The 27,561-nt window shown below is 40.2% G+C and overlaps 2 protein-coding genes and 1 long non-coding RNA gene across 5 annotated transcripts; 2 read left to right on the forward strand and 1 right to left on the reverse strand.

Annotated features, from left to right (window-relative positions):
* Positions 1-797: 797 nt before the first annotated feature.
* On the forward strand, positions 798-7,639 carry LOC146548519 (C-type lectin domain family 12 member B-like). Its single transcript, XM_085261366.1, has 7 exons — positions 798-1,074; positions 1,452-1,568; positions 3,049-3,138; positions 3,224-3,286; positions 3,542-3,681; positions 6,016-6,149; positions 6,878-7,639. The coding sequence occupies exons 1-7, from the start codon at positions 918-920 to the stop codon at positions 6,996-6,998; spliced, it is 822 nt and encodes a 273-aa protein (XP_085117492.1). The 5' UTR covers positions 798-917; the 3' UTR covers positions 6,999-7,639.
* LOC146548520 (uncharacterized) lies at positions 3,002-14,984 on the reverse strand. Of its 2 annotated transcripts, none has more exons than XR_014890326.1 (4): positions 14,806-14,984; positions 8,651-8,774; positions 7,386-7,585; positions 3,002-6,760 (listed from the first exon to the last, which is right to left on the reverse strand). It is a non-coding gene; the product is annotated as an uncharacterized LOC146548520 (long non-coding RNA). The 2 variants fall into 2 exon arrangements; XR_014890327.1 differs by having other exon boundaries at positions 7,386-7,589.
* A 4,261-nt stretch (positions 14,985-19,245) lies between these two features.
* On the forward strand, positions 19,246-26,767 carry LOC146548521 (CD209 antigen-like protein C). Of its 2 annotated transcripts, XM_085261361.1 has the most exons (8): positions 19,246-19,602; positions 20,460-20,570; positions 21,175-21,222; positions 21,838-21,876; positions 21,956-22,060; positions 22,316-22,455; positions 24,572-24,678; positions 25,406-26,767. In XM_085261361.1, the coding sequence occupies exons 1-8, from the start codon at positions 19,446-19,448 to the stop codon at positions 25,524-25,526; spliced, it is 828 nt and encodes a 275-aa protein (XP_085117487.1). In that variant the 5' UTR covers positions 19,246-19,445; the 3' UTR covers positions 25,527-26,767. The 2 variants fall into 2 exon arrangements, with proteins under 2 accessions (XP_085117487.1, XP_085117486.1); XM_085261360.1 differs by lacking the exons at positions 24,572-24,678; positions 25,406-26,767 and having other exon boundaries at positions 22,316-23,058.
* The last annotated feature ends 794 nt before the right edge of the window (positions 26,768-27,561 follow it).

Here is a 27,561-nt window from a genome sequence, read left to right on the forward strand (position 1 = left end):
GATAAGTCAGGGCCAAGCCAGCTCCGATCAGCAAGAACCCTGTTATCATGGTTCCGAATAGGTAGATATCTTCAGCACTCAGGCTCACCCGAGCCCAGACTTCTCATTGAGAAAAGGGTGTCAATTGCATTCAGGGACCAGTTGATCCAATCCATAATTCCTCTTTTACGTTTTAGAGAACAGACTGTGAGAGAATGTTCCAGGGAAAGTAATACAAAAAACACGAGACTAGAGAAGGACATAAGAGGCTAAGCAGGGAAGCTAAGGAGCGATTTCATGGAGCGAGTGTTCATTTTCTGTTTGTTGTAAAGCAGGCGGTTAGCTGTGCAAGTAACAGAAATGGAGGGGTCCAGGCACAGAGGTTCAGCTGTAGCCAAAATCAACTGACTGCCTGGAGGAGGAGGGGAGGAGAAAAGTGTGACCTCCTTCGTCAAGAGCAAGTGTTAAAACTTAACATGTTTTTCTATCAAGCAAAAGAAAAAGGTGTTACTGACAAAGAGACATTTCCTGCTTTGTGCACACTGTGAGCATGAGGTATGAATGTGGTTGTGATTTGTTTCACCATGAGCTCACCTTTAGTTAAACAAAGAAAAATTTATTTATTCTTGTTTCATGCAAAATGTTTTCACACTTTTCTGAGTGGCTTTGCAAATATAAATACAATGAAATGTTCTATTTGTGTGTTCCACCACACTGGAGGTTTTTATTCACATTAATTAAATGAAAGTTTGGGTCTGTGGTTCTTTGCATGCTGCCACTTCCTCAAAGCTTCTTCCTGTCTGAAAGCAGACAGAAGGCTGGACAAGAAACACTGAGAGCAGCATCAGTACAGAACAGCTCGATATCTACCAGGGTCAGTACTGCAGAACTGTTAGAGTACAGCTTAAACTCCTGCTCAGCGTCTCAGTCCTCTCAACATGTCCTCAGATATTTATGCTGAACCAGATCTATCAAAGAAGGTGAGATACAGCAGAAAGGAGGACGGAGCAGAGTGGGAGCAGAGGGAGGTGGATATCTACGAGAGTGCAGATGAGATCAGAGATAGTTATGATCATTTTCAGTCGGAGGAAGGAGGTAAGTCAATTATAAAAACAAGAATTTGTAGAGCTCTGTGAACAGGAAATTTATTTACACACTTTAGTCACAGTGCAGATGTTATATTTCTTTTGTTTTTGGCTAAGCTGATACAACCACAACCGCAGGTCTATTAAGCCTTTCATGCATGAATTACTTTTCAAAGAGTTTTTTACATGTCCACTTAGGTGGACAACATACATTTGAAATTAAGTGTTTGGTATGGAGTGACGCATCAGTGTCCAATGTAGTGGTTTAGGTGTAAGTAGACCATCAACACTGACACAAATACAAGACAGCCTGTAGTGACCACTATGTGTTAATCACAGAGTGACAGGAAATAAGCACAAACCAACATCCACACTGCTTTCTAACAGGACCACAGACTCAGAATCCTCCTTCAGTCCTGAAGGGCTCTTTCAGATGTGCTACACTGGGTCTAAGAGTGCTGTGCCTCCTGATGTTAGCTGGGATCATCATCCTGTCCATATGCTGTAAGATAAGATACAACCTCTGAACTTCTCCTGCAAATGAATGTATGACTGATACTGAATCCCAGCAGCCAACAAACATGCAGCTTCACAACCAGAACGTGTCCTTCTGCCACAGCAAATACAGGAAGTACATGAAGCCAACACAGAAGCAGCAAACACTGCAGTTCCTTTAATGACCACTGGAGGCTGATGCTGAAAGCGAGTCAGTCCCCACAGACTCCCATGTTAAAATGAGCACCTTTGCTGCAGTAAAAACATGTTTCCATTCAGGACCAAATGAGTTTTGGTCTCTAAGGATAGTTTCCTCTTCATAAAAACTGCACGGTGGCATTTTAAATGGAATTCTCTGATCAATAATATGAGCTGCTGTGTGGTACAGCCTGACCAACACGTTGGTTTTGCTGACTGAGCTTCTAGTATTTCATCAGTCTGTTACTTAGCACTGATTAGCAGGTGTGTGTCTGTGTGCATGATTCCTGGCTCATATCTTGTGTGTGTTGTGGAGTGAATGTTCTTGTTGTTCCTTCAAACTCTTCACTCAACACGCTGATTCTGTGATTACATCAACAAAGCAGACAGGCAGCAGCATCTGCTGCAGACTGATGCAGGTGCAGCCACACTATGTTAGACAGTGACCGCCTGTCATTGTGCGACTAGTTAGTTCACTTGGTGTATTAAGCAGGTAGCTAACAAGCTAATGTTAGCTCCATTCATCTGCTGGGATACATCAATGAATCTTTTTTTATTACATCAAATCACAACAACAGTTGCCTCGAGGTTCTTTATATAATCAGGTAAAGACTCCACAATAACAAAAACAACAACACAGAGAAAACTCCCAGCAGCTGCTGATGTTTGGATTTTAAGGTGGTTTGATTCTATGTTTTAAATCAGTTGATGATCTTCAGCTGACCTTTAGCTCCTGGTGGAGCTGTGACAGACTTAATGCTGGATCAGCAGAAACATCACAAATCTATGATGTGAGAACAGAGACGCCTGCAAAAGGACGTCTGAAAGCAGGAAGTTCCTGGAAGCTGCAGGAAGAAACATTTATTAATTATAAATAAGCAGAAAGAGGAAGTGTTGAAGCCTCAGAGCAGCTTTGACTGAATGTAAAAAGACATATTTTCAGTGAGAACAGGCACATGTCACATGAGTCCGAATCTATTCTTTCAAAGCATATAGATAACATCTCTGACTACAGGTGTAGAAATGCTGTTTGACTCTTCACCTTCTTCCTCCACACTGAAGCACAATTATTCTGAATCTTGTCAGTGGTTTTTGTTCACAGTTGATACGTATTTAGCTCATCAGATTTCCTGTAGTTCTAACACCTCCACCCACAGGACATGTTAAAGAACAATGGCTGCAAGTTTCTGACTCTTATTGATATTTGACAAAGCAGAGGAAGAAGATTATTTCTGTTCAACGTTTCACTCATTTTATTTTATTTTATTTTGGTTTCACTGAAATATTTCAGATGCTTTGAACAAGAGTGAATTCAACAAACTTCACTTCAAACACAATAAACTGAACCACAGTTACAACGAGCTACAGACTGAACATCAAGGTAAGAAAGTATTTAAAATTAACAAGAAAATACTAATGTCAGATAAAATTTATATTTACATTTTTTAACATGTTTTTTTCTACAGAGACAAAACGACTCAACAGTCAGTTACAGGAAGAAGTGAAGAAGCTGAAGGAGAAGATAGAAGGTAATAAAGTTTGAATAACTGATAGAAAACATCAGTGTTACACAGTGATAACCTGATTGTGTCTTTGTTTTGAATCCTAAATGTTTGATGCTGTGTAACAGTTTCTCTGTATAAATGTAAGTTTCAGTTCATTATGAATAAGAGAGAAAACCTGAGTTTAAATGAAGCATTTACAGGGAAAATGACAGGAACCAAAGATTAATGTGATACAACAGGACACAAAGTCTGACTTTAAAACATGTGTTTGACTTTAAGAGAAGTGTCCTGATCGATGGAGGAGATTTGGAAGCAAGTTTTACTTTAAATACACTGAGAACAAAACTTGGTCTGACAGCAGGAGAGCCTGTCAGGATAAAGGAGCTGATCTGGTGATGATAAACAGCAAAGAGGAACAGGTGGGTGTGTTTGTTCATGTCTGTGTGATCTTTGATGGAGCTGACAGTGAGTTACAAAGTTCTTCATACTGTGAATTAAAGCCACACATTGATGATAAGTATACATGTGCAAACATACAGACACATAAACAAAGCAGCACATTCATTCCATCAGAAACACAACAGTTAGAAACTATGGAGGAAAATAAAGGGGAAAAGATTGAGGGAGAGCTAACCTGTAAAAATGAGTTTCAGCCGTTAACAGTCAGCTGACCTGATAGTCTGAGGAAGGCTGTTCCACAGTTTGGCTGCAACAAGCTCAAAAGCACGATGGCCTCTGGTGTTCAAATCAGAGCGAGGGACAGTTGGGAGACGCTGATTAGATGATCAGAGAGGCCGGCTGCAGTGATAAGGTCCAAGAAGCTCTGCTATATAAGCAGGGGCCTGTTCATGCACAGCTTTATATGTTCATAACAGGATTTAAAAGAGGATTCTGAAGTTCACTGTAAGCCAGTGAAGAGAAGCAAGAATAGGTGAGATATGAGACTGCAGGCCAGGTTTTGTTTGCAGCCTTGCTGCTGAGTTCTGCACTAACTGCAGACCAACTATGGAGGACTGAGAAATGCAGGTGAAAAGTGAATTACAATAATCAGGCAGGAGAAAGTATGAACTCAAAGTTCCAGATGATTGAATCACAGTAAAGATTTGATCTTTGCAATATTTCTGAGCTAAAGGAAACAAGACTGGCTGACCTTTGACATGTGAGGCTCAAAATGCAGCTGTTGGTTCAAAATGATCTTTAACAGGTGATTGGATGTTACTGGTGAGGGGGACGATGTACTGACTGACCTCCTCAGAGGAACTGAGCCAAACAGCACAACTTCAGTTTGAGATGAAGGAAGTTTAAATCCATGAAGTGATGACAGAGAAGCATTCACTGAGGCAGGAGAGGCTCGACAGAAAAGCATTAGTGTGTGTGTCATCTGCACAGCAGTGCTAGGAGATCCCATTAAAACCATTAAGCAGATGTCACAGGGGCAGCATTTATAAAGAGAACAGAACTGGTCCAAGGACTGAGGCATGTGGGACTCAGATGAGGACACACATTGATTAATATGAAGTATCTGTTTGATAAGTATGAAGAAAACCATGTGAGAGCAGCACCAGTGAGGCCAGTTTGTAGTGTGTTAATAAGAGGAGCACCATCAACAGTATGAAGGCTGCAGAGAAGTCAAGCAGGACTCAAATGGAGTCTTTATCCCAGCGCAGAAGAATCTGGTTAGTAACTTTCATGAAAGCTGTTTCAGTGCTGTGGTTTGTCTGGAACCAGGTTGGAATTGATCAAAGATCTGAAGGAGCTGACGAGCAACTTGATTTAAAACAGTGGGATGTAAGGAGGGTTGATCCCACTCACAAAGACTCTGGCTGTTTGAAAGTCAGCTGAAATGAAAGCGACTGGTTTCTAATAGAGAGAAGTCAGGGGGAGATGGCAGCAGGAAGGAGTTTGAACTCCAACAACAGAACTGGAGGAGAGACTTGGGGCGGTTGAAGAGGTACAGACTTGAACTCTGACCTGATACTGTTGATGTTGCCAGTGAAGAAATCCAAAAATGTCCACAGTCATTAGAAGACATGGGAGTGACAGCAGTTTGTCTCTGGGAAGACAACACTGACTGTAAGCCTGTCAAAGATGATACATCTGTGGTTGGATAGTAGGTCAGACATGTGGAAGGTCAGCGTTATGTGTGGGGCCGACAACATGATGCACTACATGAAATGATGCTGCAGTGTTCATCAATTGTGTGGCAGTGTTGTTAGAGGGATCATCAATAAGTAAATTAGACTCATCTACTAAAATGACTTTATGAACAATAACCGATGAGAGAAGATTAGAGAATCCATTCAGGAAATGATTGCAGGATTTGGGAGGTGGATCGATTACAATACAGCAAACTGGAGATTCACATTGAATTATGAAGGAGAGGAATTCAAAGCAGTTAAAGAACCAGGATTAAATGGGAACCAGTTCAGATGATCCTTAGAAACCAAGTCAACACAAAACATTGAAATAACAGAAATGTTATAAAATGAGAGAAATCCTCATAATCCAGATTATTTTTCTGATTCAATCCAACTGAATCAAATGATTTGTTAACACTGATTCCACTGCAACACTGACTGAGCTACAGGAGGAGCTGATATTCATTGATTCTTTGGCTCTTTCTGATTTCTGCACAATGGAAGAAAAGTTTCATCACAGTTATTCTTCCTTCAGACATGTTCACAAGATGATGTCACTACAACAGAAGTGCTGAATTATGACTGGAGACAATATTTGTGTCTCTTCTCAAACAGGAATTTGTCAATGAACTGAACCTGAGAGGAGAGTCCTGGATTGGTCTGAAAGCTAAATGGATACCAGGAGGATATGAAGGGTCATCAGGAGGATATAAATGGATATGGGTGGACGGATCAGCGCTGACAGATAGGTGAGACATTAGTTTGTTTCTATTCCAGAGTTATTATTTAGAAGTGAAACACTGATGTTTTGGAAGATAGATCAGCAATACATGAGCTGAGCTATTTTCCAACAGCCCCACAAACTGAATGTAAAGAAAAGCAGAAATCCTCCTTTGAATGAACAGCTGTGCTTGAACTCTCTTCATCTGCAGTCTGTGATGACGTTCAGTTACAACAAGTCAGTTTGAAGGAATCAGGATTGAAACATGTTCAAAGCAGCGACCGACACATTTCACTTTGTTCAATTTGTCTTCATGTTTTTGTGCTGTAATGTTTCTTTTCTCACAGAACAAAAAGTGTTTCAGAGAATTCCTGTCTCTTCTTCTTTGGTGTTTGTAAAACTTCAGAACATATGAAGGAAGAAGCTTCAGTAAATATGACCTGATAGACACACATTTCAAAGTGATGTCTGTAAACAGCTGACAAAACAGTTTCAAACAGCAGAAAGTCAGCTCTGACTTCTTTTTATTCTCCATTTTTACAGCAGGAAGATTTCATATTCATCAAAGCTTGAAAGCTGTTTTAGTGTGCATGATGATTCTCAGAGAAAAGTCTAAAGGAGGGAAAGTGGGCGAGAAACCTGGGAAAGAAATACAGCAAATATTGGAAATATTCCAAAAGAGACGCATATTTATATGAATGTGACAATAGTTATGAGTTTAGTCCAGTTTCATATCAGATTTGATCTCTCTGACAGGTTCTGGGAAGAAAGACATGGGAATGCCAAATATGGTCACTTTGGAGTCTGCTGTGACAGTGATGGGAAATGGATGCAGTCATCTTATTCTAATTCAAAGACCTTCATCTGTGAGAAATGAGTTTGGTGCTTTGATGTAAATGTTTGAATAATCCAACCAAAGACACCTCACTATGAAATGTCCTGCATGAGCCTCAGACTCAGCTTACAGTCTTTACTTGTTCATTCTGCATCATATATTGATTACATATATTGTCCCTCTGTGCTCTGTGCTGTACAGTAAGGTTGGAAGTCATCCACACAAAACCTTGAAGTACTTCATTACTCTGTAGTTCCAGCAAATTGTTCTAATAAAAGTCAAAGTGCAGCTTGTCTTTACTTTGCTTTACTTGGTTTATTCATCAGTCTGTTGGTCCTAAAACTACAGTAAATGTCTTGTTTCTAAAAGTTCAGCAAAAAATATCAAATGTGGGTTACTGCTGGTTAGTTAGTGTGACTTCATACAAACCTGTGTGTTACACCAGTGGAAGAAGCTTTTCCTTCATCAGTCTTCTTGTTTCTTACTATAGGGCTGAACAGCTACACTAACACTCTCTGGCTCTATGCTGCCCCCCTGTGGTCACAGTTGTAGTCAGTGTTGGTATGAAATGTTTGAAAGCTTCAGCACCACAGACAGCTACAGGCAGCTCCACCCTCTCTGTACCATGTCTTTCTTAAACAGAAATAAGACAAAATAGAAACAGTAGAAGAAAATATAAAAGGCCAATTCAAATATAAAATAGACACAGCGGTCTGCAGCATCAGCAGAAGTGATACAAACAGGTGCTGAGATGCAGTGAACATAGAGCAGCATTATTATTTTCAGACTCGTGGATGGGAAATAATACATACAAATACATATTTAGATATTTCTTTTACTGCATGTTGACTGTTTATATGAAATATATTTATATAAATCACAAAATAAATAGCTGGTGTCTAATATGTGTTTTCAGCGCCTAAAGTGGAAACTGGTGAGGAAAATGTACTCAAAACAAGGCTTTACTTGCACAGTCTCCCCATCAGTTTATCAACAGACGTCTCAAATAACAGAAAAAATTGACATACAAACATGGGGGGATCAGACTGAAAGACCACGCTGCATTTTAGATGAAGCTGCTGTCCCAAATACTTCCATGTTAGAACTTTGAATCTTTAGATATTTCAGGGTATTTCAATCGTTTCCCACATTTCTGAACACATTTAGAATAACGACCACAGCACGTCTTATATTTTCAGTGACCAATCTAAAGTCTGCAAACATTTTCATGCACCAGCACATCACAGAGCACAGATGATATCATCACATCTGTCAGGACAGAAACACTAGCAGCAGTAAAAAGTACTGCAGAGTCTCAGGTTTGTGTTCAGCCCAGGCTCTGTGCTGCAGCTCAGCCCCTCTCTCCCCACTTTCTGTACTGTTTCAATGGTCTCTGTCCAAAAACAACACTGAAGAAATAACTATGGGAGTAGTAGAGTTCATAAACTCAAATCATGTATGAATAAATAAAAATATAACATTAATACATGCTGTATAATTTGTTAAATAAACTTTGGACAAACCCAGAAAGTTGATTCTGTTTCTCTGCATGTTGTGTTTTGTTTTAATTTGAATCATGAAATATAAAAGTGGTGCAGGGGTTTTGGTTTTTCAGGCCTAGTTTGGACACCACAGTCCTGCAGACGAGGACTCAAAATTTTATTACAGACACAACAGTGCAGGTCCAAACATACCTGAGTGAACCAAACAGTGGAAGACTGAAGAATCCCCACGAGTACTGGGCAGGACTGGAAATGTTCATCCCAACTTGTATAAACTTGCTGTTGCTTCTTCGGCTACACCTGCTTCATCTGTGAGCTGTGAAAGGGTTTTTTCTAAATCAGGTGAAATCATCTCAAAAAAAGAGAAACTGACTGAAGCAAAACACAGTGGAAAAGATTTTATTAAATAAAAATAAAAGGTTATTATGATATAAAAATAAATTACATGTTGTATCATAAAGATCATAAAGACAGATTAAGATTATATTTGGAATTTATGTACTGCCATCACAAACATTATTCACTAATTCTATTCTTTCTATTCTATTTATTCTATTCTATTCTATTCGTTCTATTCAAAGCTTCACACCAAAGTTATGTCATTATAATGTCTTTGCCTGTTTTACATTTATTGTCCACTTGATGGCACAGTAGAGCAAGTGACACGCCATGAAGCGTCGGCTCATAAGTGGCCAGTTGGATGGAAAGCTTCAGTGCTTCATGAAGCTTCATCTTGGCACCACTAACAAAACCTCAGGCAACACATTAAACTAGAAACTAAGAAACTGGGAAACAACTGGGAGGACACAGAACCCATGAAATTCACAGGAACACAGCTTGATGGGACAACATGACAGAGACCAGAGGGAGACAGACAATATTTACTCAGGAGGAGATTAGTGCAGAGTGGACACACCTGGGGAACACAGCTGAACAGAATCTGATGAGACATGAACACCAATATAACGCACACAAAATGGGAGATTATCAAAGTAAAACAGGAAGTAACAAAAACACACTGAGACTCAGATGGCAATATGTGAACTTGACACTTTAACTGTGGATAAACAGACATGAGGACATGACAGACTGAGGAGACAAAAAAAATAAAATCAGGAACTAGAAAATAATTATCCAAAAGAAAAACTCAAAAACTGGGTCATAGACCCAGGACTGTGACAGCATCAGTGTGCAAGCACAGTGAACACAGAGCAGTAACTGTTAGTAAAGCACAGCTGTGACTCAGCTATCTGAGCAGAAAGGTGAAGGAAGAGGCATCAGAGTGTAAGAGGACATGCACATCTACGACAGTACAGACGATATCAGAGATAATCAAAGAGATTTTCAGTCACAGGAAGAAAATGATGAAAATGTTTAACTCTCGTCTGGTGTTCATATTTTTGTTACTCAGCCAGTGTTGACAGGTCTGGTGGCCCCACCCCCATTATTGTCATATTAAATCAATACATTCATAAATAATCAAAACGCTCCTTTTACATCCTCACATCATTTGTATAAAAGCAGTTTGATCAAAGGTGGGTTACTGCTGGTTAGTTAGTGTGACTTCATACAAACCTGTGTGTTTTCCTTCATCAGTCTTCTTGTTTCTTACTATAGGGCTGAACAGCTACACTAACACTCTCTGGCTCTATGCTGCCCCCTGTGGTGACATTTCATGATGATATAAAATATTAATATTAAACAAAAAGTTTGCAAATGCACATATTTAAACACATTGAACTATGGAAGTTATATTTATATTTAGAGGCCTAAACATCTAAAAATGGTCTCATATTATTTTAGTCACAAAATGTTTCAGCTTCACTTCTATTTGACATCCAGTCTAAGACATAACTGTCAGGTCGAGGTGTGGAAGAGAGGGAAGGACTCGAACGCAGGACTCAGAATAAAAAGAAGTCTTTAACATCCAGATATATAATGAACAAGAGCGAGCTGGAGCTCACAGAGGGACATACAGGGAACATAACAGATGTCTCAAAGAGACAGCACTTTATACACAAACAGCTGATTGGAAAACAGGACACAGTTTTGGGGGGGAGCTCCCAATTCTTACTAAAGAGTTCAGTGCATTAGTGATGGATCTATTAAGGTGGGATAAAGTTTTTACAACAGCTCTCACAAATCTTTTCCAATATGGTTTCAAATCTATCAGGACTGTCAAGAGCAGCTTTGTGATAAAAACAAATATCTGTGATGGAGAGGTAATCAAAGAGTGTCATGCTAAAATGCTCTGGGAAAAAAGAATCCTTTGGGAATGTGCTCTTCACCAGGTGAACTGTGACAACATCAATCAGGATTACTGAGGGAAATCTGGAGTTAGTTTATTAGGGTTGAAAATTGAATGCAGCTGTTTTAATTATTTTGTTATACACAATGCAAATGTGCTCATATGAGTTGGCACTCTGTCTTTCGAAGGTCGAAAGCTTAGAGACACAGAGTGCACGGGGACTTTGCAGCAACGCTTACATACACATGAAAATGGTTTCCTGTAAGTCTCTGGGTGTCATGGTCCTGGTCGTTGACCCAGCGTTTTGTGTTCATTTTGACATTGTTTTGACAACTTTTGACAAGTTGTTCACCAAGACGGTCATATGCTTATTCTGGTCACTATGGAGTCTGCTGTGACTATTATGGCAAATGGATATGGTCATATTATCCTAATTCAATGACCTTCATCTGTGAGAGATGAGTTTGGTGCTTTGATGTAAATGTTTGAATAATCCAACCAAAGACACTGTCATGGTCGGCTGTGTGGCAGGCAGGCAGGAGTGGTGGACCCAAAATGCAGGATTCTCAGGACACGAGGTTTAGACAGAAAATGCAGCTTTATTGCTGGAGCAGAACATCAAGATAAAATAAAACTCACAAAAGCAAACAAAACTCTAAACAGAGATGCAGGAGGACTGGAAATCCTAAACACGCAGCAAGTGAGGGTGAACAGACGTTAACGATGCGACACCGAGTAGGGGAAGACACAGACACTAAATACAAGAGGTGAACGGAGCAAAGAGGAAACAGCTGGGAGACACGGCTGACGTTGATTACACTGACGAGACAGGGAGAGCACAAAGCTGAACGCACTGACAAAGGACACAGACCTACAAAATAAGACAGGAAGCACACGCCAGACAGAGACAGACTCGTAAACAGGCATAATGACGTCATGGACAAACAGAGGGACATACGGGCAGAGAAGACTAAGCACAGGCAACCTAAACCAAACATAATCATCATCGTCATCAACATCATCATCAGATAACTAAAGAATCAGAATATAATTGTAATCAAAACAGTATCACCAGAGAATAACCAATCCATAATGCAAAAATAAACCAAAACATAAGAAACTCAAAATGCTGGGTCGACCTGACCCAGGACCATGACAGACACCTCACTATGAAATGTCCTGCATGAGCCTCAGACTCAGCTTACAGTCTTTACTTGTTCATTCTGCATCATATATTGATTACATATATTGTCCCTCTGTGCTCTGTGCTGTACAGTAAGGTTGGAAGTCATCCACACAAAACCTTGAAGTACTTCATTACTCTGTAGTTCCAGCAAATTGTTCTAATAAAAGTCAAAGTGCAGCTTGTCTTTACTTTGCTTTACTTGGTTTATTCATCAGTCTGTTGGTCCTAAAACTACAGTTCTTGGTCTTGTTTCAAAAAGTTCAGAAAAAAATATGTTTGATTAATAAGAATTTTAAAGGTTCTGATCAGCTGGAACATCAGAAGGACATTTTTAAACCTCTGTGTATGTGAAAGTGACAGAAAGACATTAAATGTTAATTGTGTTATGTGAGTCATATATATTTTGTATTGCATTTTATATGGAAGTTGTATTTAATTTTTGTATGATGGATTTGAAAAACAAATATTTCATATAAAGCTTTAAGTGTTGATGACTTTAATTACAGATAAAATAACTTACTCAGTAACTTATTGGTTGAATAGTAAAAGAGAGAAAACGGCTTCAGAGCTCTAAGTGTCGCTATATTAAAGGTTCAACATTTAACTTGGAGACACTTTGAAATATTTCAAAACATCAACAGAATATAAAGAAAACATCTCTGACGTCATGTTCAACACATCTATATATGAACTGAAGTTAGCATCCTCTAAGCAGCTAATGCCAGCCTGTACTAGGGTTGCCAACTCCCTGAAAAATAAATAAGGGACACCTCGTGGCCAGGGCCGGGCAACCCAGTTCACCCTTCCCAGTGTGGTGAATTTTGTAGCTCTTTTTTTTTTGTGTGTGAAATTATTTTTTAACCATTTGACTTGAATTTGATTTAAGCAGATGCATATTCTTTGTGATATGACCATATGTGAAACAAATGATCATTTAGCCGTTTATTTTTAGCTCAAAATGACAACATTAACACAGTAAAACAGGTCTCTTTCTTAAACAGAAGCCTGTCATGCTTAACTTTTGAGAATATAAGTAAATCTTTCTTTAAAAGAACTCTGTCCTGCTTAACTTAAAATTATATAAATTAATATAAAACAATAGAACAAAAATATTCTTGTAACAGTGCACATATAGTGCATTTAGTACAATTGGCTTCAGCTGAGGTATTATTTCAGCTTTTCTAAAGCTAATCAGCTGCTCCTGTTTGTAAACCCGCTTGTTCCCATGATTACGCATCATAACTCATCATCATTATTCATCTATGTATTACTTTTATGTATTAGTGATCTATTTGTTGTAATCATCCATCCTTGCAGTTGTTTATTACACAAAATAAATTATATTATCACACTTCTGGCCACATAGCGCTGATATTCACTGCACATGCCCATATTAACCTTAACCAGAGGGTTTAAAAAAACAAACAGTGTTTACATACCATATCTGCTTCTGCCGTGGCCTGGTGGACAAGAAATTGGTTAAGGGTTCCCCGAGCTTTCACGCCCCTCATGTTCTTCATGTGCCCACCACTAGAAGCATGCCTATGGAAAAAGTGCACCGGCACACAGTGCAGTGCGCTTTAAAGGTGTTATCGTGCACTTTTCCAGCCAGGTGTTTCCCTTTTCCCATTCCTCCCTGTACTTTTGCAGCCTTTTTTTTCTTTCTCTGAGTGAACAAACATTGCTGCTCTAATGCTGGGCGCACACTGTGTGAATTTTGGCCCATTTTGAGACGATTTTTGAGTCATGCGACCGACTTGGTGATCGGCCCGATTTTGGCCTTCATCGTGCATCGTGTAGTATACGTGGGATAACGAGAAGCACACTGCTCACGTGCAAACACGTAAACGTCGGTGAAAAAGATGGAGCAGCACGGCTGTGCAGCCTGTGATCTGGACACAAGCGATGGAGGCACAACTTGTAGAACTTTGGAAAGCTCATCCGAGCCTTTTCCATGTGGCATCACAAAATTATCACGACCACAACAACCATGAAAATAGTTGGATTTACATGCTGCTCAATCACAGCTGCCTGATCAATGTTTTTCATTAGCAATTTAGCAAAGTTGATGGTGGTGGTGTGTCTGTGTGAGTGAAAGACAGAGAGGGAGAGCGAGCGACAGATTTTCTGTTATAACCTTCATGTTATGGAGGCACAGTGTGAGCACTCAGGTCGCATCAGAGCATCGGGCGTATAGTGTGAGACCTGCATCGTGACCTACCAACTTCTAACCCCTGCGAGTCAATCGTGCAGTTTGAGCAGGAGCTGAATAACGTGACTGAAAAAATCGCACAGTGTCTGCCCAGCTTTAGGTGTACTGTCGTCCGAGACTTGCACCGCAGTGACGGCGTTTGTTTCCCTGTTGGCCATGCTTCTTGTTGTGGTCACCTGTTGTCTTCCGGTATTTTCTCCCTAAGTGACCTTTCCTCGACCAATGAGATGAGCGGTAATCTGAATTGTCATACTCGAATTGTCATAAGTGTGCTGTCAGCTCATTGGTCACAAAGCAGGAGAGGGGCTGGGAATTATGTTTTCAAACAAAGCGTTAATTCCATTAACATTTATAGACTACTTTTGATTCTCACTGTATTACGGGACAAAGTGCGTCGCTTATTAGCTCAATACGGGACGTGTACTTTTGTTTCTAAATACGGGACGATTCCGTTTTTTAAGGGACGGTTGGCAACCCTAATCGCATAACCACTTAGCTGGCCGCGGCTGAACTAGCAGGCTCAAGAAAGGAAAAAACACTAAACACTCATAATAAACAAAACTGTCACAACATTGCAATACTATGAAAACACATCTTAAACATAATTAAACACATTTACTACTATTCTGACTGGTTAGTTGTTTTTTTGTCACAGTGCATTGAACTGCAATAGCGGTGCTATGTGAGCTAGGCTAACTCACCAGAATAGTTCAAAAGGCTCGAAGAAACACTCCGACTCCTTCGAGGTAGGTACCCGTCTGTGGTTCACCGCTAACGACAGCTCTCTCACAAATATTAATTGAACCTCTTTTCTCTCTTTCAACTGGGAAAAACCGTGCTCCACGGCAGCATGGAGGTTTTCCTTGCCGTCTTTGTTCTTCTACACCACACCTTCACGCGCACCGAGATGCAGGTGATGCCTTCAGGGCAAGCCCGGGAATTAAACTATCAGACGAGAACTACGATGCATTCAAAGAACCCTGTACTTCTGATTGCTGTAAATCTTACGAGGGTTACATTTGTTTCTTTTTTCATTCAAGCTGAAGTCCGGGACAAACTGTGTTCCTTTTCAAATCAAATCAAATGACTTTTATAGTCACATCACATGTGCAGGTACACTGGTACACAACATGTGAGTGAAATTCTTGTGTGCGATCTTCACAAGCAACAGAGGTGTGCAAAAATACAATACCATAAGAACAAGCAAAATATAAGAATGGCATATTACTGAATGTGTATACTAAATATGTTTTTCTACGTGTGTGTACATATGTGTGTGTGTGTGTGTGTGTGTGTGTGTGTGTGTGTGTGTGTGTGTGTGTGTGTGTGTGTGTGCGTATGTACATATTTTACAAATTAAATAGAGTAAACAATAAGATAAAATACATAAAATATACAGAGGTTGGTAGTTGGACATGTGCAAAACAAGTGGCATTTATATACAGTGTGGAGTGCATAATGTTGAAGTTCCAGTAGTGAAGCTGAGGTGTCTATGAAGTGTTCAGCAGTCTGATGGCCTGATGGAAGAAGCTGTCTCTCAGTCTGCTGGTACGGGACCGGATGCTGCAGAACCTCCTTCCTGATGGAAGCAGTCTGAACAGTTTATGGCTGGGGTGACTGGAGTCCTTGATGATCCTCCCCGCTTTCCTCAGGCACCGCTTCCTGTAGATGTCTTGGAGGGAGGGAAGCTCACCTCCAATTATCCGTTCAGAGCACCGCACTACTCGCTGGAGAGCTTTGCAGTTGTAGGCGGTGCTGTTGCCGTACCAGGTGGTGATGCATCCAGTGAGGATGCTCTCAATGGCACAGTGATAGAAGGTCCTGAGGATGCGGGGGCTCATGCCGAATCTTTTCAGTCTCCTGAGAAAGAAGAGGCGCTGCTGCGCCTTCTTCACTGTTTTGTTTGTGTGTACTGACCACGTAAGATCCTCAGCCAGATGTACGCCAAGGAACCGGAAGCTGCTCACTCTCTCCACAGCAGCGCCGTTGATGGTGATGGGGGTGTGTACTTCTCTGCACCTCCGGAAGTCCGCTATCAACTCCTTTGTCTTTGCGACGTTGAGGGTGAGATGGTTGTCTTGACACCAGTGGGTCAGGGCGCTGACCTCCTCCCTGTAAGCCGTCTCATCACCATTGGTGATAAGACCCACCACTGTAGTGTCGTCCGCAAACTTCACAATGATGTTGGAGCTGTTAGTGGCCGTGCAGTCGTAGGTGTAGAGTGAGTACAGGAGAGGGCTCAGTACACACCCCTGTGGAGCACCAGTGTTCAGTGTGATGGGGGATGAGGTGATGCTGCCCAGTCTGACCACTTGGCGTCTGTCAGACAGGAAGCTAAGGATCCAGCTGCAGAGGGAGCTGTTCAGTCCTAGATCCTGCAGTTTCCTGTCCAGCTTTGAGGGAACGATGGTATTGAATGCTGAGCTGTAATCTACAAACAGCATCCTCACATACGTGTCTCTCTTCTCCAGGTGTGACAGGGCAGTGTGTAGTGTCAGGGCTATGGCATCATCAGTGGACCTGTTGTGGCGGTATGCAAACTGTAGAGGGTCCAGTGAGTCGGGTAGTGCAGAGCAGATGAAGTCCCTGACCAGCTTCTCGAAGCATTTGCTTACGATGGGGGTCAGGGCTACAGGTCGCCAGTCGTTCAATGAGGAGATGGTGGAGGATTTGGGTACAGGGACGATGGTGGCCATTTTGAAGCAGGCTGGGACTACAGACAGAGAGAGGGAAAGGTTGAAGATGTGCGTGAACACTCCAGACAGCTGAGCCGCGCATGACTTGAGGACGCGGCCGGGAATCCCGTCCGGACCAGTAGCTTTGCGTGCGTTCACCTTCCTGAAGCACTTCTGCACATCCTCCTCAGACACAGTGTGCGCACTGACGTCATTTACCGCGTAATATTTTCTCTGAATGTGGGACGATTCCGTTTGTACGGGACGGCAACTCTACTAACTAACCTTATGAACATCCACCTGCTGGCCTCTGTGGAAGCTCCGCCACAGCCACCACCAAACAACTGAGTTATTTTGACACATCGGCCAGCATCTGGCCAATCCAACACCTTTCATTGTTTATACCGTTACTAAAAAAATGAAATAAATAATCATCGGCCGTAAAAACAAAAAATCACCGCCAGTCCAGCTGTGGTTACTAACAAGAAAATGCGGTCGCGTTACTATTTTTCAACAAACAGACGGTTGAAGCTGTGTTCAGCTTACTGCATCTTATATCAGTTGCACGTGAGTAGCTGTAAGTAATCTGGACGCTACAGATTGCCCACGGACAGCAATCACTTTCTGGTAGACGATCAGTTTTTGGCACAACACCTGGAGCTCAGGAGGCAAAACAATGGCACGAGTGCTGCTGTTTGACTGAGGAAGAATAAAGTAGTCGTGGTAAGCCAATCACATGACCACTTCAAGATGACAAAGCAACAAGGTTTGTAAATTGTGCCACGTAAAACCAGAGTCATGATAAACAATATATACGCAGCGTTTTTCCCTCAATAGTTTCGTCACGTTTGCTGTCTAAGGACAGCGCAGCGAGACCTCTCTGCTTATGAACAAAAAATAAAAAAAACAAAACAAAAACACCCATTTTGTGTTGGTGGAAAAATGCACCATGTCGACCAATTAAAAAATGATATGGCAACATGACATTTGGTTGTTTAGGAAGAGGGAGATGTTTTAGGAGTGACAGAGAGAGAGAGAGAGATTTGTGACGTTTAGCGTGTTTGGAGTGTGTAGTTAGTGTGTTGTCTTGTGTAGTTAGTGTGTAGTGTTGTGGATAGTTTTGTGTTGTGTGTCAGAACAATGAGGCGACTGCTGTCTCCAGGTAGGAACAGGAGTGTCACACCTGCTGCTGTCAGACCTGCAGGTATCAGGCTGTGATGTTTCCTTTATAGTGGACAGAAATATTTGGCACAAATAATTTGTGTGACATCTTGTTGAAGAACAGCTGATTGTTCTGTAAATAGTTTGAAATGGTTATTTAAAAAATCAAGGTAAAATTAAATGGATGCAAATAACTTTGTTGTTTGCAAAACTTGTGCATAGGATTTTAAAATTGACAGTTTATATTTGCATTTAAAGTTATGAAATATGATCATTAAACATGTTTGTGGTTGTTACAGTTTTTTGTCTGATTTTGATCAGTTGTGTTAATACAGTTTGTCAAAATGAAAACATGACTGTAAATTCAGACACGTGAGGTTGTGCTGAAAAGAATGAGACCAAACAAGGCAAGTAAATAGTTTTGAAAGGTGAAATGTGGAGGAAACATCAAAAGTAGTTAAAAATGGATTATACCCTGGACCCCAGAGTGTTAAACATTTTTTTAAAGTAACACAAAAGTTACTTTTCAAGTAATTAATTACTTTTAGAATCTAGTAACTCAGTTACTTTTTGAAGAAGTAACTAGTTACTATAATTAATTACTTTTTCATAGGAACTTTCCTGACACTGCTATCTACACACTCCAAACACACTAAACATGACAAGTCTCTCACATCTCAAGACTCGCTGTCAACCTCTCTCCCTCCATTTTATCTCGGCTGTAACATCTGATGATGTCAAATGAGGACACGAGGATGCGTGGCACATTAAATGTTGCACAACGTATTCGTGAGTTTCATATCAGATAAGAAAAATATTTTCAGAAACCGTTCAGATGCACTTTTATCATTTTGTCCTATAAATTTGTTCCATCATGTGACTCGGCTGTCATATAAACACGTCTGTGTTCTTATTTAGTCACAGATCAGATCATCACATCTGTCAGGACAGAAAGACTAGCAGCAGTAAAAAGTACTGCAGAGGCTCAGGTTCATGTTCAGCCCAGGCTCTGTGCTGCAGCTCAGCCCCTCTCTCTCCACTTTCTTTACTGTTTCAATGGTCTCTGTCCAAAAAACAACAACAAAGAAATATCTGTGAAAAAGTAGAGTTCATAAACTCAAACCATGAATGAATAAATAAATAAAATAAAATGCAAACATTTTATTTTGAAGGAAATTTAGTTTAATTTGTTGAATAAACCCAGAAAGTTGATTCTGTTTATCTGGACTTTGTGTTATCAGTTTTAATTCTAACTATGAACAAAATGTGGTTTAGCTTTTCCTGTCATGACGTCTGTACCTCCTGTTGAAAGCAGCTCACAGAGAGACAGAGACAGCGAAGCGACAGCAGCATCAGAATACAGAGGACCAACATTTACTTATGATTTACTGCAGAATCAGAATCAGCTTCACATAGAAAAGCTCCAGTTAACAGAGAAACACAGCGACTGAGTGACGGCTCTGCTGCACAGGAAACTGATACTGCTGAAAACTGAGCATCTTAAAATGTCTTCCATCATTGATGAGGATCCAGAGTTGAGCATGAATGTGAAATACAGCAAAGGAGAGGACAGAGGAGAGAGACTGGAGGGACTGGTCCTCCTCCATGAGAATGTGGACTCCTGCACAGACCGTCAGGTCCATGTTTCAACACAGGACGGAGGTAAGTATCAAATACTGAGGCATCAGGAATCAGGAGAGACTGTTTCCATCTTCTCAATAAAATATCAAACTAATACAGATCCATCAAAGCTTTTGGATCCAGAGACTCAGTTTATTCATGGTGTGGAGGAAAGTTCAAGCTTTGGTGAAGGTGTGCAGTCTCTGCTCTTATCATGGTTTATATGTTTCTATATTTTTTAATGTTTTCTGTTTATTTAGAGAATAAATGATAAAAAGTGTCTAGTTTAAAGTATCAGGGTGTTATTTTAGTAAGTGTAGAAACAAGCTGACAGAAAAGTGTTGGAGGAGTTATCTCACAGATCAGTGGTGAAGGCAGAAATATAAGAAACAAGGAAGTGTTGCTCGACACTGTGGAGCGAGTATAACCACAGAAACTACTCGAAGCACACTTGTCACAGCTAGTTTTAGCTGACAGGAAATCAGACCAATGAATAACAACTCTGTTTTCATTTCAGCAAATCATGGAGATATTGTTTTAATGACATAATATTCATGTTATAATAACCAACATTGTCCTCATGATCTGGTCTTTGTGTGAAACACACTGATACACATTCGTCTGTTTCTGAGTCACATCCGAGTGTTTCTCTGTCAATCAGAGTCTCTGTTCTCACATATGTAAAAGTCACCTGAAGACAAACATGTGACAAAGTCTCCTGTAAATATCAAAACTGCTGGAATGAACTTGTTCAGCTCATCATCAGGTCGGCTGCAGGTGGAAAGTCTTTCTGACGATAAACCAATAAAATACGCTTGAAAAATGGGAAACAAATTATGATTAAAACATGTTTAATAATTAAATTAACAAATTCTTTTCTCTCCATTTTGCCTTCGTAGAAATAAAAGCCCAGAAGAAGCTTCCAGCTGTGAAAAGAAGCCGTTTCAGAGCTGTTGAAGTGAAGCTGGTGGTTCTGTATCTGCTGATTCTGGCTGGAATCACAACACGCTGTGAGGAGTTTTATTATCATGCTCATGATACACTCCCATGTTAAAATGAGCACCTTTGCTGCAGTAAAAACATGTTTCCATTCAGGACCAAATGAGTTTTGGTCTCTAAGGATAGTTTCCTCTTCATAAAAACTGCACGGTGGCATTTTAAATGGAATTCTCTGATCAATAATATGAGCTGCTGTGTGGTACAGCCTGACCAACACGTTGGTTTTGCTGACTGAGCTTCTAGTATTTCATGAGTCTGTTACTTAGCACTGATTAGCAGGTGTGTGTCTGTGTGCATGATTCCTGGCTCATATCTTGTGTGTGTTGTGGAGTGAATGTTCTTGTTGTTCCTTCAAACTCTTCACTCAACACGCTGATTCTGTGATTACATCAACAAAGCAGACAGGCAGCAGCATCTGCTGCAGACTGATGCAGGTGCAGCCACACTATGTTAGACAGTGGCCGTCTGTCATTGTGCGACTAGTTAGTTCACTTGGTGTATTAAGCAGGTAGCTAACAAGCTAATGTTAGCTCCATTCATCTCATTGGAAAATGAAAAACTTTATTTAAATCATTTTAAATTTTAAATCTTCGGTTTTGTTGCATTTCTAACCAGATATTTTGGTGAGTTTGGAAAAAGAGCAGCTGAAGGACGAGATGGAAGGTAAGAAACTATTAAAAACTGTCAGAGTTGGAGACGGATTTGAAAGGTAACTGATTTTACATTTTGAATCAGCTTCTTGTGTTAAGTTAAAAAAAAGAAACAAACCAAATGACAGCAGCTGACCTCCCAAACTAACATAAACAGGAGAAACTGTTCACAGTCAAGGGCAGCTCAGCCCTACAAACTCCTTCAGAGTAAAACAGGAAACACACAGTGAGAGCTGCACTTCCACAGGAAGTACCTGATCACATGGAAACACCTTTGATATGAGGAAGTGTTGATTCCCACGGCAGCTTGTCTGTTCTTTCAAAAACCTAAAGATAACATCTCTGACTACAGGTGTAGAAATGCTGTTTGACTCTTCACCTTCTTCCTCCACACTGAAGCACAATTATTCTGAATCTTGTCAGTGGTTTTTGTTCACAGTTGATACGTATTTAGCTCATCAGATTTCCTGTAGTTCTAACACCTCCACCCACAGGACATGTTAAAGAACAATGGCTGCAAGTTTCTGACTCTTATTGATATTTGACAAAGCAGAGGAAGAAGATTATTTCTGTTCAACGTTTCACTCATTTTATTTTATTTTATTTTGGTTTCACTGAAATATTTCAGGTGCTTTGAACAAGAGTGAGCTCCAGGATGAACTTCAAGGTAAGCAAACACCAAGTTCTTATATCACAGATATATTTGTAGAACATTTTAACTTAATTTGAATCTTTTTACTCTAAAGGCACAAAAACCAGCCTGACTCAGTTACAGAGCCGTTATGATGAACTGAGTAAAAACCACAGTCAGCTACAGGAAGAAGTGAAGAAGCTGAAGGAGAAGATAGAAGGTAATAAAGTTTGAATAACTGATAGAAAACATCAGTGTTACACAGTGATAACCTGATTGTGTCTTTGTTTTGAATCCTACATGTTTGATGCTGTGTAACAGTTTCTCTGTATAAATGTAAGTTTCAGTTCATTATGAATAAGAGAGAAAACCTGAGTTTAAATGAAGCATTTACAGGGAAAATGACAGGAACCAAAGATTAATGTGATACAACAGGACACAAAGTCTGATTTTAAAACATGTGTTTGACTTTAAGAGAAGTGTCCTGAAGAATGGACGAGATTTGGATGCAGCTGCTACTTTAAATACACTTTGTGGAAAACTTGGTCTGACAGCAGGAGAGCCTGTCAGGATAAAGGAGCTGATCTGGTGATGATAAACAGCAAAGAGGAACAGGTGGGTGTGTTTGTTCATGTCTGTGTGATCTTTGATGGAGCTGACAGTGAGTTACAAAGTTTTTCATACTGTGAATTAAAGCCACACATTGATGATAAGTATACATGTGCAAACATACAGACACATAAACAAAGCAGCACATTCATTCCATCAGAAACACAACAGTTAGAAACTATGGAGGAAAATAAAGGGGAAAAGATTGAGGGAGAGCTAACCTGTAAAAATGAGTTTCAGCCGTTAACAGTCAGCTGACCTGATAGTCTGAGGAAGGCTGTTCCACAGTTTGGCTGCAACAAGCTCAAAAGCACGATGGCCTCTGGTGTTCAAATCAGAGCGAGGGACAGTTGGGAGACGCTGATTAGATGATCAGAGAGGCCGGCTGCAGTGATAAGGTCCAAGAAGCTCTGCTATATAAGCAGGGGCCTGTTCATGCACAGCTTTATATGTTCATAACAGGATTTAAAAGAGGATTCTGAATTTCACTGTAAGCCAGTGAAGAGAAGCAAGAATAGGTGAGATATGAGACTGCAGGCCAGGTTTTGTTTGCAGCCTTGCTGCTGAGTTCTGCACTAACTGCAGACCAACTATGGAGGACTGAGAAATGCAGGTGAAAAGTGAATTACAATAATCAGGCAGGAGAAAGTATGAACTCAATGAAGGAAGTTTAAATCCATGAAGTGATGACAGAGAAGCATTCACTGAGGCAGGAGAGGCTCGACAGAAAAGCATTAGTGTGTGTGTCATCTGCACAGCAGTGCTAGGAGATCCCATTAAAACCATTAAGCAGATGTCACAGGGGCAGCATTTATAAAGAGAACAGAACTGGTCCAAGGACTGAGGCATGTGGGACTCAGATGAGGACACACATTGATTAATATGAAGTATCTGTTTGATAAGTATGAAGAAAACCATGTGAGAGCAGCACCAGTGATGCCAGTTTGTAGTGTGTTAATAAGAGGAGCACCATCAACAGTATGAAGGCTGCAGAGAAGTCAAGCAGGACTCAAATGGAGTCTTTATCCCAGCGCAGAAGAATCTGGTTAGTAACTTTCATGAAAGCTGTTTCAGTGCTGTGGTTTGTCTGGAACCAGGTTGGAATTGATCAAAGATCTGAAGGAGCTGACGAGCAACTTGATTTAAAACAGTGGGATGTAAGGAGGGTTGATCCCACTCACAAAGACTCTGGCTGTTTGAAAGTCAGCTGAAATGAAAGGGACTGGTTTCTAATAGAGAGAAGTCAGGGGGAGATGGCAGCAGGAAGGAGTTTGAACTCCAACAACAGAACTGGAGGAGAGACTTGGGGCGGTTGAAGAGGTACAGACTTGAACTCTGACCTGATACTGTTGATGTTGCCAGTGAAGAAATCTAAAAATGTCCACAGTCATTAGAAGACATGGGAGTGACAGCAGTTTGTCTCTGGGAAGACAACACTGACTGTAAGCCTGTCAAAGATGATACATCTGTGGTTGGATAGTAGGTCAGACATGTGGAAGGTCAGCGTTATGTGTGGGGCCGACAACATGATGCACTACATGAAATGATGCTGCAGTGTTCATCAATTGTGTGGCAGTGTTGTTAGAGGGATCATCAATAAGTAAATTAGACTCATCTACTAAAATGACTTTATGAACAATAACCGATGAGAGAAGATTAGAGAATCCATTCAGGAAATGATTGCAGGATTTGGGAGGTGGATCGATTACAATACAGCAAACTGGAGATTCACATTGAATTATGAAGGAGAGGAATTCAAAGCAGTTAAAGAACCAGGATTAAATGGGAACCAGTTCAGATGATCCTTAGAAACCAAGTCAACACAAAACATTGAAATAACAGAAATGTTATAAAATGAGAGAAATCCTCATAATCCAGATTATTTTTCTGATTCAATCCAACTGAATCAAATGATTTGTTAACACTGATTCCACTGCAACACTGACTGAGCTACAGGAGGAGCTGATATTCATTGATTCTTTGGCTCTTTCTGATTTCTGCACAATGGAAGAAAAGTTTCATCACAGTTATTCTTCCTTCAGACATGTTCACAAGATGATGTCACTACAACAGAAGTGCTGAATTATGACTGGAGACAATATTTGTGTCTCTTCTCAAACAGGAATTTGTCAGTAATTTCAGAGGATACTCTTGGATTGGTCTGGAAGCCAAACAGACATCAGGAGGATCTAAATGGGAATGGGTGGATGGATCAGCGCTGACAGAAACGTGAGACATTAGTTTGTTTCTATTCCAGAGTTATTATTTAGAAGTGAAACACTGATGTTTTGGAAGATAGATCAGCAATACATGAGCTGAGCTATTTTCCAACAGCCCCACAAACTGAATGTAAAGAAAAGCAGAAATCCTCCTTTGAATGAACAGCTGTGCTTGAACTCTCTTCATCTGCAGTCTGTGATGACGTTCAGTTACAACAAGTCAGTTTGAAGGAATCAGGATTGAAACATGTTCAAAGCAGCGACCGACACATTTCACTTTGTTCAATTTGTCTTCATGTTTTTGTGCTGTAATGTTTCTTTTCTCACAGAACAAAAAGTGTTTCAGAGAATTCCTGTCTCTTCTTCTTTGGTGTTTGTAAAACTTCAGAACATATGAAGGAAGAAGCTTCAGTAAATATGACCTGATAGACACACATTTCAAAGTGATGTCTGTAAACAGCTGACAAACAGTTTCAAACAGCAGAAAGTCAGCTCTGACTTCTTTTTATTCTCCATTTTTACAGCAGGAAGATTTCATATTCATCAAAGCTTGAAAGCTGTTTTAGTGTGCATGATGATTCTCAGAGAAAAGTCTAAAGGAGGGAAAGTGGGCGAGAAACCTGGGAAAGAAATACAGCAAATATTGGAAATATTCCAAAAGAGACGCATATTTATATGAATGTGACAATAGTTATGAGTTTAGTCCAGTTTCATATCAGATTTGATCTCTCTGACAGGTTCTGGGCAGAAAGACATGGGAATGCCAAATATGGTCACTTTGGAGTCTGCTGTGACTATGATGGGAAATGGAGACAGTTATATTATTCTGATTCAACGACCTTCATCTGTGAGAAATGAGTTTGGTGCTTTGATGTAAATGTTTGAATAATCCAACCAAAGACACCTCACTATGAAATGTCCTGCATGAGCCTCAGACTCAGCTTACAGTCTTTACTTGTTCATTCTGCATCATATATTGATTACATATATTGTCCCTCTGTGCTCTGTGCTGTACAGTAAGGTTGGAAGTCATCCACACAAAACCTTGAAGTACTTCATTACTCTGTAGTTCCAGCAAATTGTTCTAATAAAAGTCAAAGTGCAGCTTGTCTTTACTTTGCTTTACTTGGTTTATTCATCAGTCTGTTGGTCCTAAAACTTCAGTAAATGTCTTGTTTCTAAAAGTTCAGCAAAAATTATGTTTGATTAATAAGAATTTTAAAGGTTCTGATCAGCTGGAACATCAGAAGGACATTTTTATACCTCTGTGTATGTGAAAGTGACAGAAAGACATCAAATGTTAATTGTGTTATGTGAGTCATATATATTTAGTTTTGCATTTTATATGGAAGTTGTATTTAATTTTTGTATGATGGATTTGAAAAACAAATATTTCATATAAAGCTTTAAGTGTTGATGACTTTAATTACAGATAAAATAACTTACTCAGTAACTTATTGGTTGAATAGTAAAAGAGAGAAAAAGTGTCGCTATATTAAAGGCTCAACATTTAACTTGGAGACACTTTGAAATATTTCAAAACTAAAAAACATCAACAGAATATAAAGAAAACATCTCTGACGTCATGTTCAACACATCTACATATGAACTGAAGTTAGCATCCAGCTAATGTCAGCCTGTACTCTCATGTAATACCACTTTGTACCACAAGAGGCTGCAGTGAGCCAGCATCTAGTCTGCACTGAGCTCACATTTGTATAGTTGTTGTTGCACTGCAGCATTAGGTCAGACCACAAGTGTGTTGTTCTTTTACAATAAACAGCAACAATCAGAAAGTGTGTTTGGATTGACAACAACTGTGATGACACATTATAACCTGTTATTAAAGTTCTGCCCCTGCTTTGATCAAATGTGGGTTACTGCTGGTTAGTTAGTGTGACTTCATACAAACCTGTGTGTTACACCAGTGGAAGAAGCTTTTCCTTCATCAGTCTTCTTGTTTCTTACTATAGGGCTGAACAGCTACACTAACACTCTCTGGCTCTATGCTGCCCCCCTGTGGTCACAGTTGTAGTCAGTGTTGGTATGAAATGTTTGAAAGCTTCAGCACCACAGACAGCTGCAGGCAGCTCCACCCTCTCTGTACCATGTCTGCAACCTGTAACTTCAGTGTGTTCATTTAAATGATGAAATAAACTCTGGCTGCACATCGTTCTGCTTTTCTTTTTTTAAAAAAAGGTTAAATAGTGTAAAATATGTAAATGTACGAAGAAAATGTACAAAATTAGTGGTCCATGAATAACTACAACTTTAAATAATTATAATCATAGCGAGGTTTGGCCTGATGGTGGCAGTAATGGAAACATTAGAGCAGCGGTCTCCAACCTTTTTTGCGCCACGGACCGGTTTATGCCCGACAATATTTTCATGGACCGACCTTTAAGGTGTCGCGGATAAATACAACAAAATAAAACTAGTACCGGTACCGAAAAAAAGAAGATTTTTTCATAACACACGTGAAAAGACCCAGGAAAACCCAGTTAACGATCAAAATGATAACAAAATAACGCTGAAAACCGATAAAAACCCTGAAAACCAGACATTTCACACCTGAGCCTCAACTCTCGCGGCCCGGTACCAAACGACTCACGGACCAGTACCGGTCCGAGGCCCGGGGGTTGGGGACCGCTGCATTAGAGTACCACCATCATCAGTTTAAATTGACCACATTTTATTTGAAGAACACTCAAGGACACTGTACACAGCAGAATAATAAAAGCAACAGAAAAGCAGGCAGTTTACACAATCATAAAGTCATAAGGCATAAAACTAATTTAACATAGCAGAGTGGAGAGGTTATGTGGGATAAGCTATTTTGAACCAGTGAGTTTTTGTCTAGACTTAAAGAGAGAGAAGGAAGAGATATTTCTTA

The sequence above is a fragment of the Mchenga conophoros genome, linkage group LG22, assembly GCF_057382185.1.
Source record: "Mchenga conophoros isolate Kocher_MC1m ecotype Shallow Benthic linkage group LG22, M_conophoros_male_GT1.1, whole genome shotgun sequence".
NCBI lineage: Eukaryota > Metazoa > Chordata > Actinopteri > Cichliformes > Cichlidae > Mchenga > Mchenga conophoros.